Source organism: Chionomys nivalis, chromosome 12, assembly GCF_950005125.1.
Source record: "Chionomys nivalis chromosome 12, mChiNiv1.1, whole genome shotgun sequence".
In the NCBI taxonomy this organism is placed as follows: domain Eukaryota; kingdom Metazoa; phylum Chordata; class Mammalia; order Rodentia; family Cricetidae; genus Chionomys; species Chionomys nivalis.
Window position 1 is genome coordinate 71,574,661 of NC_080097.1, and position 13,172 is coordinate 71,587,832.

General features: G+C 46.9%; 1 protein-coding gene across 18 annotated transcripts in view; it reads left to right on the forward strand.

The window, feature by feature from the left end:
* Window positions 1-13,172, forward strand: part of Camk2g (calcium/calmodulin dependent protein kinase II gamma) — a 58,749-nt gene that overhangs the window by 35,851 nt on the left and 9,726 nt on the right. For 5 of the 18 annotated variants that reach the window (XM_057785769.1, XM_057785756.1, XM_057785758.1 and 2 more), the window contains 4 exons: window positions 816-859; window positions 9,570-9,602; window positions 11,766-11,834; window positions 12,917-12,961. In XM_057785769.1, coding sequence (XP_057641752.1) covers window positions 816-859; window positions 9,570-9,602; window positions 11,766-11,834; window positions 12,917-12,961 — 191 coding nt within the window. The remainder of the gene's footprint in view (window positions 1-815; window positions 860-9,569; window positions 9,603-11,765; window positions 11,835-12,916; window positions 12,962-13,172) is intronic. The other 13 variants (XM_057785774.1, XM_057785757.1, XM_057785764.1 and 10 more) reach the window with 3 other exon arrangements.

Here is a 13,172-nt window from a genome sequence, read left to right on the forward strand (position 1 = left end):
TAAAACCAAGATAGAAATCTAGGGCAGTCCAGGTGGACCGGAGAGTTGGACTGATTATCCCTGTGCCTCCCAGAACTCTCCCAGCCTTTGTCTGCTGCCTTCCTGTGCCCTTTGTGGCCTTTTGGTGTCACCATCTGCCTAGTGTAGGTCATCAGCCCTGAATATAACCCCATGGCTGGCTGGAATCTGTTTGGCAGCTTTATAACTCTAGCCAGTCCCTCCTGCTCATGGATCCAGAGAATGGGAAAGGGTGATGGCTAGAACCCAATAAGCTGGGTGAGGTCCTGCCCAGTGAAGGCTTCAGCCCCTTGGCAAAACCCTCCTGTAGGTGGTCCTGGTTTATGTGTCTGTGACTGTCTGTCCTCACGTCTGGTCGCCTTCGTGAACGTGACACTATTTTTTTGAGAAAACTCCGGAGATGTCTTGCATCCTTCAGTCTAGAGGACTTCCATGGTGTCTAGAAATGGAGTCCTCAACCATTTCACATTGGCACTGTTCCCAGGCCTGGGTAGAAGCTGTTGAGGACAGTGCTCCCAGTGCCCCGGGAAGCGCTAGTACCGAATGTGGTTTCTCTTCCTAAGCACAGGGTGTCTGCTTCTACTGAGCCCTCATCCATGGCAAAGAAGGTTCTAGAGTGCCGTGGCTCTGAAACCCTCGAGATGCCCTTCCTGCAGAGGAGCTACTGCATCGGCCTCTTCTCAGGAGCTGTGGAGGCTCCTGGCCCCTTGTTAGCACAGCAGTTTCGCGCAGATCTGGCTGCCAGGTTGAGGAGAGGATGTGATGCCGAGATATGACTTGCCTCTTTGTTTCCACAGCTGCCAAAAGCCTATTGAACAAGAAGTCAGATGGCGGCGTCAAGGTAGGTATTTCTCCAGTCCTCTGATCAGAGACGAACTTCTCTCCCAGCAGTTGCCGAGGGACTCCAGGCATCTTGTTTTCCTTCTCCCTAGGAACCTTGTCCTTGCTGTTTTGTTTTAAGCCTTTGTCCTCGGAACTGCAGGTTCTACTGGCCTGAGAGGGAACAAGGGATATGGGCCTCCTGACAGTAGATAGGAAAGATACGGGGAGAGTGGTCCAGATCCAGTCTCCTAGAGCCTGACTTCTCCATACCCGCCTCATCTCCAGGGCTGGACTCTCTCTCTCTGGGTTTCTGATTTTGTTTGGGCCGTTTGGGTAATCTTGTCCCTTTTTGCATAACCTCTTTTAATCAAAGCCAACTAGTGTGCCATGGTAACTCAGGCAGGGTACCCATACTGGGAACTTGAAGCCGTTTTTCTGTAAACCACTTTTATATCCCAGGTGAGGTGCCACTGACTGAGAGTCTCTCAGGCTTCTGTAAGTGAAGGGGCAATGGTGTGTCACAGCTTTTTCCCGTCGGTAAAAGGGTTTTTCCTGTGTGAGTCAGGGAATAAGAGGGCCCGGAGTAATAACTTGGCTGAGCTGAGCTGAGATGCAGGCACTTAGAGGATTCAGGGTATACAGGCACATGGGAAGCAGCAAGTGTCCTGGGGCTGGGATACGGCGCACCCACCACATGACACATTTCAAAGCAAGACATTACCTAAGCCATACTCTCTAACAAAAGCACAAGCTGGGCCTTTTCCCAGGAGCGTGTGCCACATTTATGTTCACGGTCGCCGTTCCCCTCCCAGCTCCCTTCCTGTTCCCTTCTTCTCTGCATGTTCGCTGATGTGTCTTTCTGCCACTAGGAAGGGAGCTTAGGTGCCACTCACACCTGCTGGTGTGGAGCTGGCTATGCTCAAGATGAGGAAACCAAACAGGGAAAAAGGCTCTCAGCAAAGTGACCCAGGCCAAAGGCTCTGGGCAGGAGCTTAGGGAGCAGAGGAAGATGAGACTGTTTAGTGGTTGTTGAAGGTGTGGTGTTGGAGGTGAGGGCAAGAGAGGAGAACAGCCTTCATTTTCTTCTCACTTTTAAATGAGACGGTGTTACCTCTGTAACCGTAAAAAAGTGCATTTGAATGAGTTGTCATACATATTAATGTTTCTGTTCAGCTAGAACACAAGCTGTATGGTGGATATGGTGGCAATACTGTTATTCTAGTACCTGGGAGGCTGGGGTATAATTATAGTGAGAGTAAGGCCACCTTCAAATAACATAGAAAAACCTGACCTCACTTGTTTTTGTTCTAATAGAAAAGGGGAATGAGAAGGAAGAAAAATCAGTCAAAATTAGGACTAGCACTGTAGGGTTGGGACTTTATAGCTTAGTGGTAGAGAACAGCAAAAGTCCTGGCTTTTATTCCTCGGCACTGCAGGAACCAAAACAGCCACATTAATCCAATTGAGCAATAGAATTGGAAGTTTGTATGTTAGACTATGGAATGATGGAGGAGTTATTTTCATTTAATAAAGAAACTGCCTTGGCCCATTTATAGGCCGGCCCTTAGGTGGGTGGAGTAAACAGACAGAATGCTGGGAGAAAGAAGCCGAGTCAGGGTCACCATGATTCTCCCACTCCAGACAGACGCTGGTTAAGATCTTTCCTGGTAAGCCAGCTCGTGGTACTACACAGAATATTAGAAATGGGTTAGATCAATATGTAAGAGCTAGCCAATAAGAGGCTGGAACTAAAAGGCTAGGCAGTGTTCAAAAGAATACAGTTTCTGTGTAATTATTTCGGGGCATAAGCGAGCCATGTGGGCGGCTGGGTGCAGGGGACGCAGCCCTGCCGCTCTTATTACAACAATGGAAAATACTGTATGCCTGAATAGGAGAGCTATGGTAAGAGAGATTTGAAGGGCTAGGGGAATCGCTAATATTCATGAGGCCCTGGGTTCAATCCTTATATCAAGGAAAATAGATATGTCTGAGTGTACGAGGGTGAGTGGAAGAAGGAAAGAGCTGTGTGCAGAGGTGTCAAGATATGCTATAGAGGGCTGGAGAGATGGCTCAGAGGTTAAGAGCACTGGCTGCTCTTCCAGAGGTCCTGAGTTCAATTCCCAGCGACCACATGGTGGCTCACAACCATCTGTGCTGAGATCTGGCGCCCTCCTCTGGTGTGCGGGCATACATCAAGGCAGAATGTTGTATACATAATAAATAAATAAATCTTTAAAAAAAAAAAAAAAAAGATATGCTATAGAGCCCGGCGGTGGTGGCGCACGCCTTTAATCCCAGCACTCGGGTGACAGGCAGAGGCAGGCGGATCTCTGTGAGTTCAAGGTCAGCCTGGTCTACTAGAGCTACTTCCAGGACAGGCTCCAAAGCCACAGAGAAACCCTGTCTCGAAAAACAAAAAAATAAAAAATAAAATTTTAAAAAGTTATAATCTCTTCGAGGCCAGCCTGGTCTACAAGAGCTAGTTCCAGGACAGGAACCAAAAGCTACAGAGAAACCCTGTCTCGAAAATTAAAAAAAAAAAAAAAAAAAAGTTATAATCTGGAGATAGAAGGTTCAGAAGAAAAGATGGTCAGAAGTATCGAGGGAAAATATTCAAAATTATTGACAAGTAGGTTGATACAGATTCCAACTACTCAGAATAGAAGCTACCTAAAGTCATAGTCTGGCTACACCCATGACACAGGTTAGAACTGTCCATGAAAAGTCTCACTCTGGTATGGGTGATTTTAGAAGAGTCCACTGGCTGGGCATTGCACTGCGTTCTTGTAAACTTTGCACTGTGAAGGCATAGTAAGAAGGTCAGAAGTTCAAGTCCAGCCTGAGCCACATAGCACAGCAACACTGTCTTAAGAAGAAAGGAAGGAAGGACTGACTGACTGAATTAACTAATTAATTAATTATAATTATCTGTGTATAGTTGTGAACACTTTCAGGGCTCCAGAGGCAGAGGTAAGAGTTCCAGGACAACCAGGGCTATATAGAGAAACCCTCTCTTGTAAAAAAACAAAAAAATAAAAAAGACAGAGGCAAGTAGATCTGTGTGAGTTCATAGCTAATTTGGTCTACGTAGTGAGTTCCAAGACAGCCTGGGCTATGTAGAGACCCTGTCTCAAAAAAGGAAAAACAGAAAGAAAAAAAGAAAATTCATCAGACAGTGTCAAGGTTTCCAGTCTTGACTATTGAACAGAGTAGTTATGAATAAAATGTCTGTTCAGGTGGGAAGAATTTTGTTTTGATCGCATTGAGATTAAGGGACGGGTGGCATAGCTGATGGAGACATTTTTAATGACCCTGGGAACCACGTGGCAGAACCCAGGGAAAAGTCCATTCTTAGCCTTGAACTCCTTGATTCTCCTGCTTCTCCCTCCTAAGTGCTGGGATTGTAAGTCTATGCCAAATCATGTCTCGCTTTGTGACTTGAGTTTTGGACAGACTCAAAACTTTTGAGATAATGGGTTTCAAAGATGACTCCATTATAACCATGTAACTTTAGCCTAAGAAGATAATTGTAATGTATACAGGTTCCAGAACCAGAGGTGGGAGCACTTCCTGAGCATGCGTGAGGTCCTCGGCACAGCAGAAAGATACACCAACCAAAAATACTGATTTGGGCTGGAGAGATGGTTCAGTGGATGAGCACTTTTTGCTCTTGCAGAGGACCTGGGTTTCCAACACCCATATGACAGCTCACAACTGTCTGTAACTCCATTTCCAGAAGATCCAATGACCAGTCCTTAGCACTGGCAGGTGGCAGGAAGTGTGGGAGACAACGGATAGTCTAGGAAAACATCCACAGTAGGTGGGTAGCATGGGGATCCTTTTATTAAAGAGTGTAGCAAATATAACCCCAGAAAGATAATCTAAGAAGACCCGTTGATGATCTGAAGGCGAGAATAGGTCAGGATGGAAGCTTTTCGCCTTATCACTATCAGTGCGATGCAAATTGAAACAATGAGCCTGGTCTGCATCAGGACAGCTAGGGATACACAGAGAGACTCTGTGTGCGTGGGTGTTTGTGTGTGGGGGGGTGATTTTTGATTCTTAAGTTCGTGATGGCAGTAAAAACCAGTGTCAAAAGCCATACAAATGTTCCTACCCTTGCTTCTGGTCATTTTCTTCTAAGAATTCTCCTAAAGAAATAGGAAATAGGAAAAGCTGAAAGTAGAAAGATGTTTTATATGACATTATATGAAAACATTGGAAACTGTCTCAAAAGCCAGCTGGAAATAAATGGTTAAATAATAATGAAAATTCCATTTAATGGACCACTAGAGTTACTCATCTTCGGTTGGAAAACTAGTTCAGAAGTTAGGAGCACTTGCTGCCTTAGCAGAAGAGTGTAGTCCCCAGCACCCACCTCTGGTGACTTACAACAGCTGTAACTCCAGCTCCAGGGGATCTGAGACCCTCCTCTGGACCTCTTCAGGCAGATTTGGAGCTGGAGTAGCCAGTTGTGAATTGCCATGTTGGTACTGGATCAACAACGAAAGAAAACTCACTGAAGTATTTAATCATAGCTTTACTAAGTGATGGGAAATATGGTAACATTGGGGTTTCTAAAAATTTTCCTGTTATTGTGGTTTTTCTCTACTTTCCAAACTTTTTACCTGGACCATGCATTAATATTATTAAGCAAATCAAATTATTCTCTAATAAAAAAAACAAAATGAAGCTAGTGGACAAATGGATACATGCATGTGCTCTTAGCACCTGGAGGCGGGAGGGTCAGCCTGTCCTCAGCAGCATAGTGAGTTCAAGGCCTCAAAAATAAATCATCTTTCAACTCAAAATGCTAATTTTAGCCAGGTGGCGGTAGTGCACACCTTTAATCCCAGCACTTGGGAGGCAGAGGCAGGAAGATCTCTGTGAGTTTGAGGCCAGCCTGGTCTAAAGTGAGAGTTCAAAGATAGCCAGGGCTACGGAAAAACTGTCTCAAGGGAAAAACAAAAATAAAAGCCCCTAATTTAAAAGTATAACATAAACTATGTAGCTTATAATAATATTTTAATTGCATATGAAAAGGCTCTAAGAGCAATAGGAAATTGAGCAAAATTCACTCACTTTCCCTTTTGCTTTTCAAATTGTTTATAATGTGATTGTAGTCTTTCTTATTCAGTAATGTGTAAATGGTCGATTGTGTGATTGGAAGAAAAGGAAAGAAGATAAAATGTGGGACATGTGCCCTTTGTGGGCTCTCTTGAAATTTGAGCTGATGTCCAAAACTGTGAGGGAAGCCAGCCAGTAAAGGGCTTGAGCTTTGAGCATTCAGATTCTTCTAGAATCTGTCTACCCTTTCCAATGCTCCTGTCCCCGATTTCTTCTGCTGACTGTTCTCAGAAAGGTTCTCTTCCCTCTGCTTAGATGTTTCTGTGAGATGCTCAAGACAGCTAACGTTGGTTTGAGTGGGTCCTGTACCCAATGGCTCTGAATTAAAGAACTTGAGGTTCTGTTTGGGTTTCTTTGAAGGTTGATGCTAGTGACCCAGGGTCTGTGGGAAAGTGAGCATTTGTCTGTGTAACCTTGGCTGTCCTGGAACTCACTCTATAGACCAGGCTGGCCTCAAACTCACAGAGAGCCTCCTGCCTCTGCCTCTGGATTGCTGGGATTAAAGGCGTGCACCACCACTTTGGAAGAACGGACTGAAAGAGACCACAAGCACTCAAATTCTCTGAGGCCTCTGGGCAGCATGACATTCTTCTCCTGATTTCAGGCCAGAGTGGCCATCCAATTTTTTGTTTGTTTGTTTGTTAGATTTTAAAGGTTAAAATTGAGTACTTTTTGAGCAGTTGTTTTGAATATGAAAATGAGGCCTTAGCCCTTTAATTGTGTAAAATTTTAAATTTTTGTACAGTTTTCTTTTCTTTTTTTTTGGTTTTTGAGACAGGGTTTCTCTGTGGTTTAGGAGCCTGTCCTGGAACTAGCTCTTGTAGACCAGGCTGGTCTCAAACTCACAATTTGAAAATTGTACAGTTTTCAAATAGAAGTCAGACATGGTCCTTTAAAAGAGACCTGGCATTTAAACATTTATGTGGTATTCTGGTTGAGAAGACGACCAGCTGTGTGTGGGGAAAGATGAACAGAGAAACTGAAAGACGCAGGCACTGGGAATCTGCCTGGGAGTGGAAAGGATGATTGGTTTGCCTATAGCAGAGCATCCAGGAGAAGAGCTAGGAACATACTTCCCATGAGATACAAGCAGCAGCTGAAAGGTTGCCGTCTGAACGCAAGGTCCAGGTAAAATGATTGCAATGGTCTTTACCACCAGCCGCCAAGATCAGGCCTGGACTGAGTGCCTGGCCCCTTCTCAGAGCTGACGTTAGAGATGTGCTCTTGCTTTAGCTTGGGGAAGGCTACCTTCAGCAGACCTGGTCAGCGTCAATTGTCAGGCATCTGTTAAGACGCTCTGGAACTTAACAAAGGCATGGCCCTTCCTTCACAGCATCAGTAGGAGCTAAGTTTAGTGACTCACTCTGGAATCCCAGTTCTTGGGAGGCTGAGGCTAGAGAGAAATGCCACAAAATTCAAGGCCAGAGTGGGCCACAGTGAGTACCTCTCCGAAAGGGAAATAGAATCCCAAGAGAAAAAGAACAAGTATGAGTAGTTCTTGGGTAAAAGGGTAAGACAGTTAAGTAGGAAGATAAGCACTAGGTGGGAATCTAGCTAGGTGACAATGATGGATAAGAATATAAGGTGTCTGCCTCCTTTCAGGGCATGGTTCTTCTTGGCTATATAGCTTTGTTAAAGGCAGTCTGAATTCCTTGAAGCCCTGCTCTAAAACAAACAAAAAAGCTTATACAAGTCCAGTGTGGTAGCACGTATCTGTGATTCAACTACCCACAGGACACAGGCATGGGGATTGCAGGCTCAGGGCCAGACTGTGTAGCAAGACCCTGTCTCAGAGCAGAATGAAGGACTAATGCAAAAGGAACCCTACCATAGGGATTTTTTTCCCTTTAATTTATATCCAAATTATGGATAAATGTTATTTTTTAATGTTTTGTATCTAAATTATGCATAGTAATGGGTTTTATTATGACACACATGTACACGTACTCCCACATACCCCATTATCTTCTGAAACACTCTTAAATATTAGTAGTCTCCTTCCAGAAAAGTCTCTTTAAAGTAGAACGTTGGTCCCGAGAGAACAAAAACCATTTCTCAGATATGTTTATTATGCCCAGAACAACCCTCAGTAAATGGGATTGGATGTCATTAAGTGAATGTACAAAACTCAAGCAACAGACATTCTAAGGGGACTTCTGTCTCCCAGTGAGCTAATTATAAAAGTCATAATTACCCTTAACCTCTTAGTCTACTCTGGTGTATTTTTAGTGTGTTGTTTGGTCTTAATTGGTTTTTTTTTATTTCCTGGTTTTTCGAGACAGGTTTTTCAGTAGCTTTGGAGCCTGTCCTGGAACTTGCTCTATAGACCAGGCTGGCCTTGAACTCACAGAGATTCACCTGCCTTTGCTTCCTCAGTGCTGGGATTAAAGGACTGTGCCACCACCGCCCGGCTGCTTGGTCTTAGTTTGATGCTCTTATTTCAGCACCTGAGGTCTGACCATCTAGTGGAGGTTGAGGAAGTTAGTCATGGCCTTTGACCCACTCCCAGCTCCCATCTCTGCGTCTTTGATCACTGCACTCTTAAGTCACTGGCTCCCCTGGGCTTCCAGTTCTATTAATCACAAAAAGCAATAGAACATGCAGAGTTTTTAAAGTAGCAGGACTATACTGACAAGAAATAGAGTGTCGAAACTGAAACGTAAGATAGAGTCTGCTGCCGACGAGGTGTGGGTGGCGCACACATTTAACCCAGCACTCAGGAGGCAGAGGCAAGGTGGATCCCTGTAAGTTTGAGGCCAGCCTGGTCTACATAGTGAGTTACAGGACAGCCAAGGCTACACAGGGAAACTCTGTCTGGCGGGGAGGGAGGTGGGAAGAATCCGCCATCTTTATCTGGACAGCATTCACAGCTTCATTGAGGTCCAAGTTCAGAGGTCAAATGCTGTACTAAAGCTAAGACCATCTATGGTAACTTTTGTTATTTCTCTGGTATTCCTCACTCACATTTCAGACAGTCATGTCTGTAGAGACTGTGAGTGCCCTTGTCAGAGTGCTGGTTCTGTCTACCCAAACCTGTAGTAGAGACTGTGAGTGCCCTTGTCAGTGTGCTGGTCCCGTCTACCCAAACCTGTAGTAGAGACTGTGAGTGCCTTTGTCAGTGTGCTGGTCCCGTCTACCCAAACCTGTAGTAGAGACTGTGAGTGCCCTTGTCAGAGTGCTGGTCCTGTCTACCCAAACCTGTAGTAGAGACTGTGAGTGCCTTTGTCAGTGTGCTGGTCCCGTCTACCCAAACCTGTAGTAGAGACTGTGAGTGCCCTTGTCAGTGTGCTGGTCCTGTCTACCCAGTCTTCAAATGTTACCCACATATGCTTGTGACTGAACAAGACAGACTTCTCAGGGTACGCTAAAGTTTCTGTGTTTGTGAACTTGAAAGAGTTCTTCTCCAGCGGCTGGAGGATTGTGTGTGCCTGTGATCTGTGTACTGTTTTAACCCCTCTGATGCTGGACTCCGGGGTCCTGCTCTTCCGCCTCTTCTGTCCCCTCATGCAGAGCCCAAACTGGTGCACTAACCTGCAACGTCTCTGCTTCTCTTCTTACCTCCTCTTTCCCGTTCTCTTTCCCTTTTGCTGTGGTGTGTCCAGAAAAGGAAGTCGAGTTCCAGCGTGCACCTAATGGTGAGCCTTGCCTGCCCACCCATCCTGCTCACTCCATGCTGCTTGTGCCCGCCTGCCAGCCATGCAGACCCATTCTGCCATGTGCGTGTGCGTCACTCATCCTCACTGCATGTCTGTGCTGTGTGGACCAGTGTGGCCTGTCCTGCCAGGCGGGGCCATTGCCCAAGGTCACCGAGTGGCCTTACAATTGGGCATCAGAAGGTTGCTGTGGAGGTTGGGTAGCCTCCAACAGTCTATTGCATGGAGCAAAGCCAGTGGGGGTTTTGGGGAAAGACCCTCTCTTACCGTCCCTCAAGAGATAAGGCCTGGGGCTGGAGAGATGGCTCAGCGTTAAGAGCACTGGCTGCTTTTCCAGAGGTCCTGAGTTCAATTCCCAGCAACTACGTGGTGGCTCACAACCATCTCTTGTGGGATCTGATTACCTCTTCTGGCTTAAAGGCATACGTGAAGATATATCATACATAAAATCAATAATCTTTAAAAAGAGAGAGAGATCAAGCCTGTTCTCCATGAGCAGGTGCTTCCTAGGAGCCCTACGTTTATTCAGTAGGCTGCCATGTAATGGGAAAAACTCATGGTTGGCTCCTGGCTCTAAACCTAGTTCTGTGAAAATCCTATTTCCCTATTAGGCCTGCGCTGAAAGACTATAGTAAATGCATCTTTCCTCGTGGGACACTGGGCACCAAGGGAACACAGCAGCCTAGTCGTTATGAAACCATCCATTATAACCAGAGGTGTGGCCACTCGGGTGTTAGCTCAGTCCTCCGCAGATAGGCATGTCTTACCACCGAATGCTCATCCTCAGCCAATGCAAAGGTCTTTATGTCAGCTGGGGTTTGCAGCCGGGCACCCTTCTCCAATCAACCGAAACCAGGAAATCAGCACCAGTAGCTGAGCTAAGAGAGCTCTGCCCTCTGCTGTCTCAGGATAGGAACACAAGAAAGCAGTTACCGTTTGTGTTTCTCTCTCTTTTTTTTTTCCCGACCCCAGGGACTCCTCTCCAGCCTGTACATTTCAATATCATCTTGTAGTACTTGATGTTGACTCAGGATTCCATGGCTAACCTCAGCCACTAACTGGGGTCATTGTAGCTGTAGATGTGGTCCGTGAGGCCTTTGGGCAAGATGTAGAAGAGTCTGGATGCATTCTGAGTGTGTTCTAGGAGAGAAGAGACACACTCTGGCTATCAGCATATCTTCATTTATGCTCTGACTAGAGGCACATCTGTCTCGTGCTTACTGAAGAACTCGGGTGGTCAAGCGGCTCCGGTGTCTGTGACCCCATTGGGCCCCAGGGAGACTCAGTTGAACTGCTTAGAACTCAGAAGAGTCAGGGAGCATTGCTGTGGTTCTCTACCTGGAGATTGGCCGCCTTCCTTCCTCTCCACACTCCTTCTTGACTGTGCCACTCTGTAGCGTTTTAAAAGGCAAGGAAATATCCCTGGTGGTCGTGGTTGCCATTAGGAATATTGACTTGCTGGGCAGCTTGTTCTTTCCTGGGACTGAGTACTGTGACTACAGCCACAGCCACCACTGAGATTTGCCTGCCCTTCCTCGGGGCTCTGCCCTCACTTCCAACTGATCAAGTCCAAGATTTTATCAGGTGGAAGATCAAGAGCAAAGTCCTGTCCCCTGAGATCTGTGGCTACATTGTATATTCAGAGTTTTCTCTCTGGACTCTACCTCCTGAGCCAGGTACCCTTGCTCATTTCCCTCCTCTCTTCATATCAGACTTCAAACTGTTATTTTAAGGGGAAAGGAAATGCAGGTGCTAGGAGAAGGGCCACAGGGGAGCCAGAGTTTTCAGTTTTGTTCTGCTTTAAGTCACCATCCTTTCCACCTGTACTGTGGTGGTTTGGGTCTGGTGTGACTGGTGGCATGGCACCTGCAGGAAGCGGACATTTCTGGAGAGTTGCCTTCAGACAGATCTTTGGCTAGTCCTACAATGAGGATGCCTCCAGAGCTAGGACTCTGGGGCTCCCCAAATTCTCTCTTACTCAAATCATTTCTCTAACCATTGCTCCCATCTGCACAGTGATGTTACAGTCGCCACCTCGGGCCGTAGCGCCTGAGGCCAGACCAGGGGACAAGGGAGGCCTGGGAGTCAAATCTGAGCAACGTTGGTGACTCTGGAGGAACTAAACCATCTGTTTTCTTGTCTCAGCCACAGAGCAACAACAAAAACAGTCTCGTAAGCCCAGCCCAAGAGCCCGCGCCCTTGCAGACGGCCATGGTACCTCTGACTACGGCTTCTCCGCCTGACCCTGGCTGCCTCCTGCTCCTTCCCACTTCCTGTTCTTGCCATACCTCCCTAGGACCCCACAGCTTTTATCATTTTTTTGGTTTCCGTGGAGCAGATTGCTCTGTGTGCTGCCCCTCAGGCCCCTTCCCCTTCATTCTCCTGCTTGGCAATGCTCCATCCTGCATGGCAGAACCACTGCTCCTGTACCTGTTGCTGCTGGGGAAAGAGTGATCAGGGCTGTCAGTTAGGCCTCCTGTCCCCAAGCGCTCACCCTCAGTGGGTCTGCTATAAGGGCCAGGGAGGTGACTTGTTTGGAAAAAGCAGAGGGTAGGAGCTCTCTTGGTACCTGAGCGTTAGTTCTTAGAGGTCTCCTTGTAGAACCTGCCTCAGCCTCTCCTTTGTATAGTCAAGAACAGGAAGGAGGATGGAGGTTCCCCAAAGTTTCTCTGGTCTTGGAGAGCCCCTCTGTTGAGTTCTCGGGGGGTTCTTTAGTGGGTACTGTATAACACAGAGCTCTCTGTGCTACTGCTGGCTACGGAGGACACTGGGAAGAGAGGGGCGTTTGTGTAGTTGTTTAATCATGGCTGCCATGCCTTCTACTTCCTGTGTACCTTTTTGCTGGTGTGGTGCCATGGGGCCATCCTCAACTTGCTGAAAGGGCATCCTAGGTCTTTCTGGGAGACTTTCTCTTTCTGCTTTCCTTGTGCCCCTGTCTTCTATGCACCCCTTGATGAACACTGTTGGCAGGGCCTGAATCCCACAGCTCCTCTTGTGTATTTGCCCCCTAGGGCTCCCCCACACCCACAGACTCAAGTGCGGAGGCCTCTGTCCTCTCAGTGTCCTGAGAGCCTGCCTCTTCAAGCTTCTTTACCAGCCAGTCAGCTAAATCCTGGGTTTCCTGCCTCTCCGGGACTCTAGTCGAGCCAGTATATTCTGTTTTGTAGGGATGTCTGGTGGGCAGGCCTCAGTGGTCATCATAGGGTCTCTAAGGGTGCCGTGTCAGGGTGCGGGGATCCTTCACGGAAGAGCTCAGGTCCCCAAATCTGGAGGGTAATTTTTATCTTCTCTCATAGGAACCACAAACCACCGTGGTGCACAACGCTACAGATGGGATCAAGGTGAGTGAGTGCCCACCAGGTCTGCCCTGCTTTCTCACCCAGCAGGAAAGAAATAGACTGAGTCACTGGGATCTGAGAGTTTTGTGGATATTGTGTGCGGAGTGTTTGTGGGGTCCAGTATCGAGGCAATAATGGGTGTGTTGGTTACTCCGTTCTGTGAAACGACAAAGCTTACTGACTCTGGACCGAGGCTGTACAGTCAGACTGATCC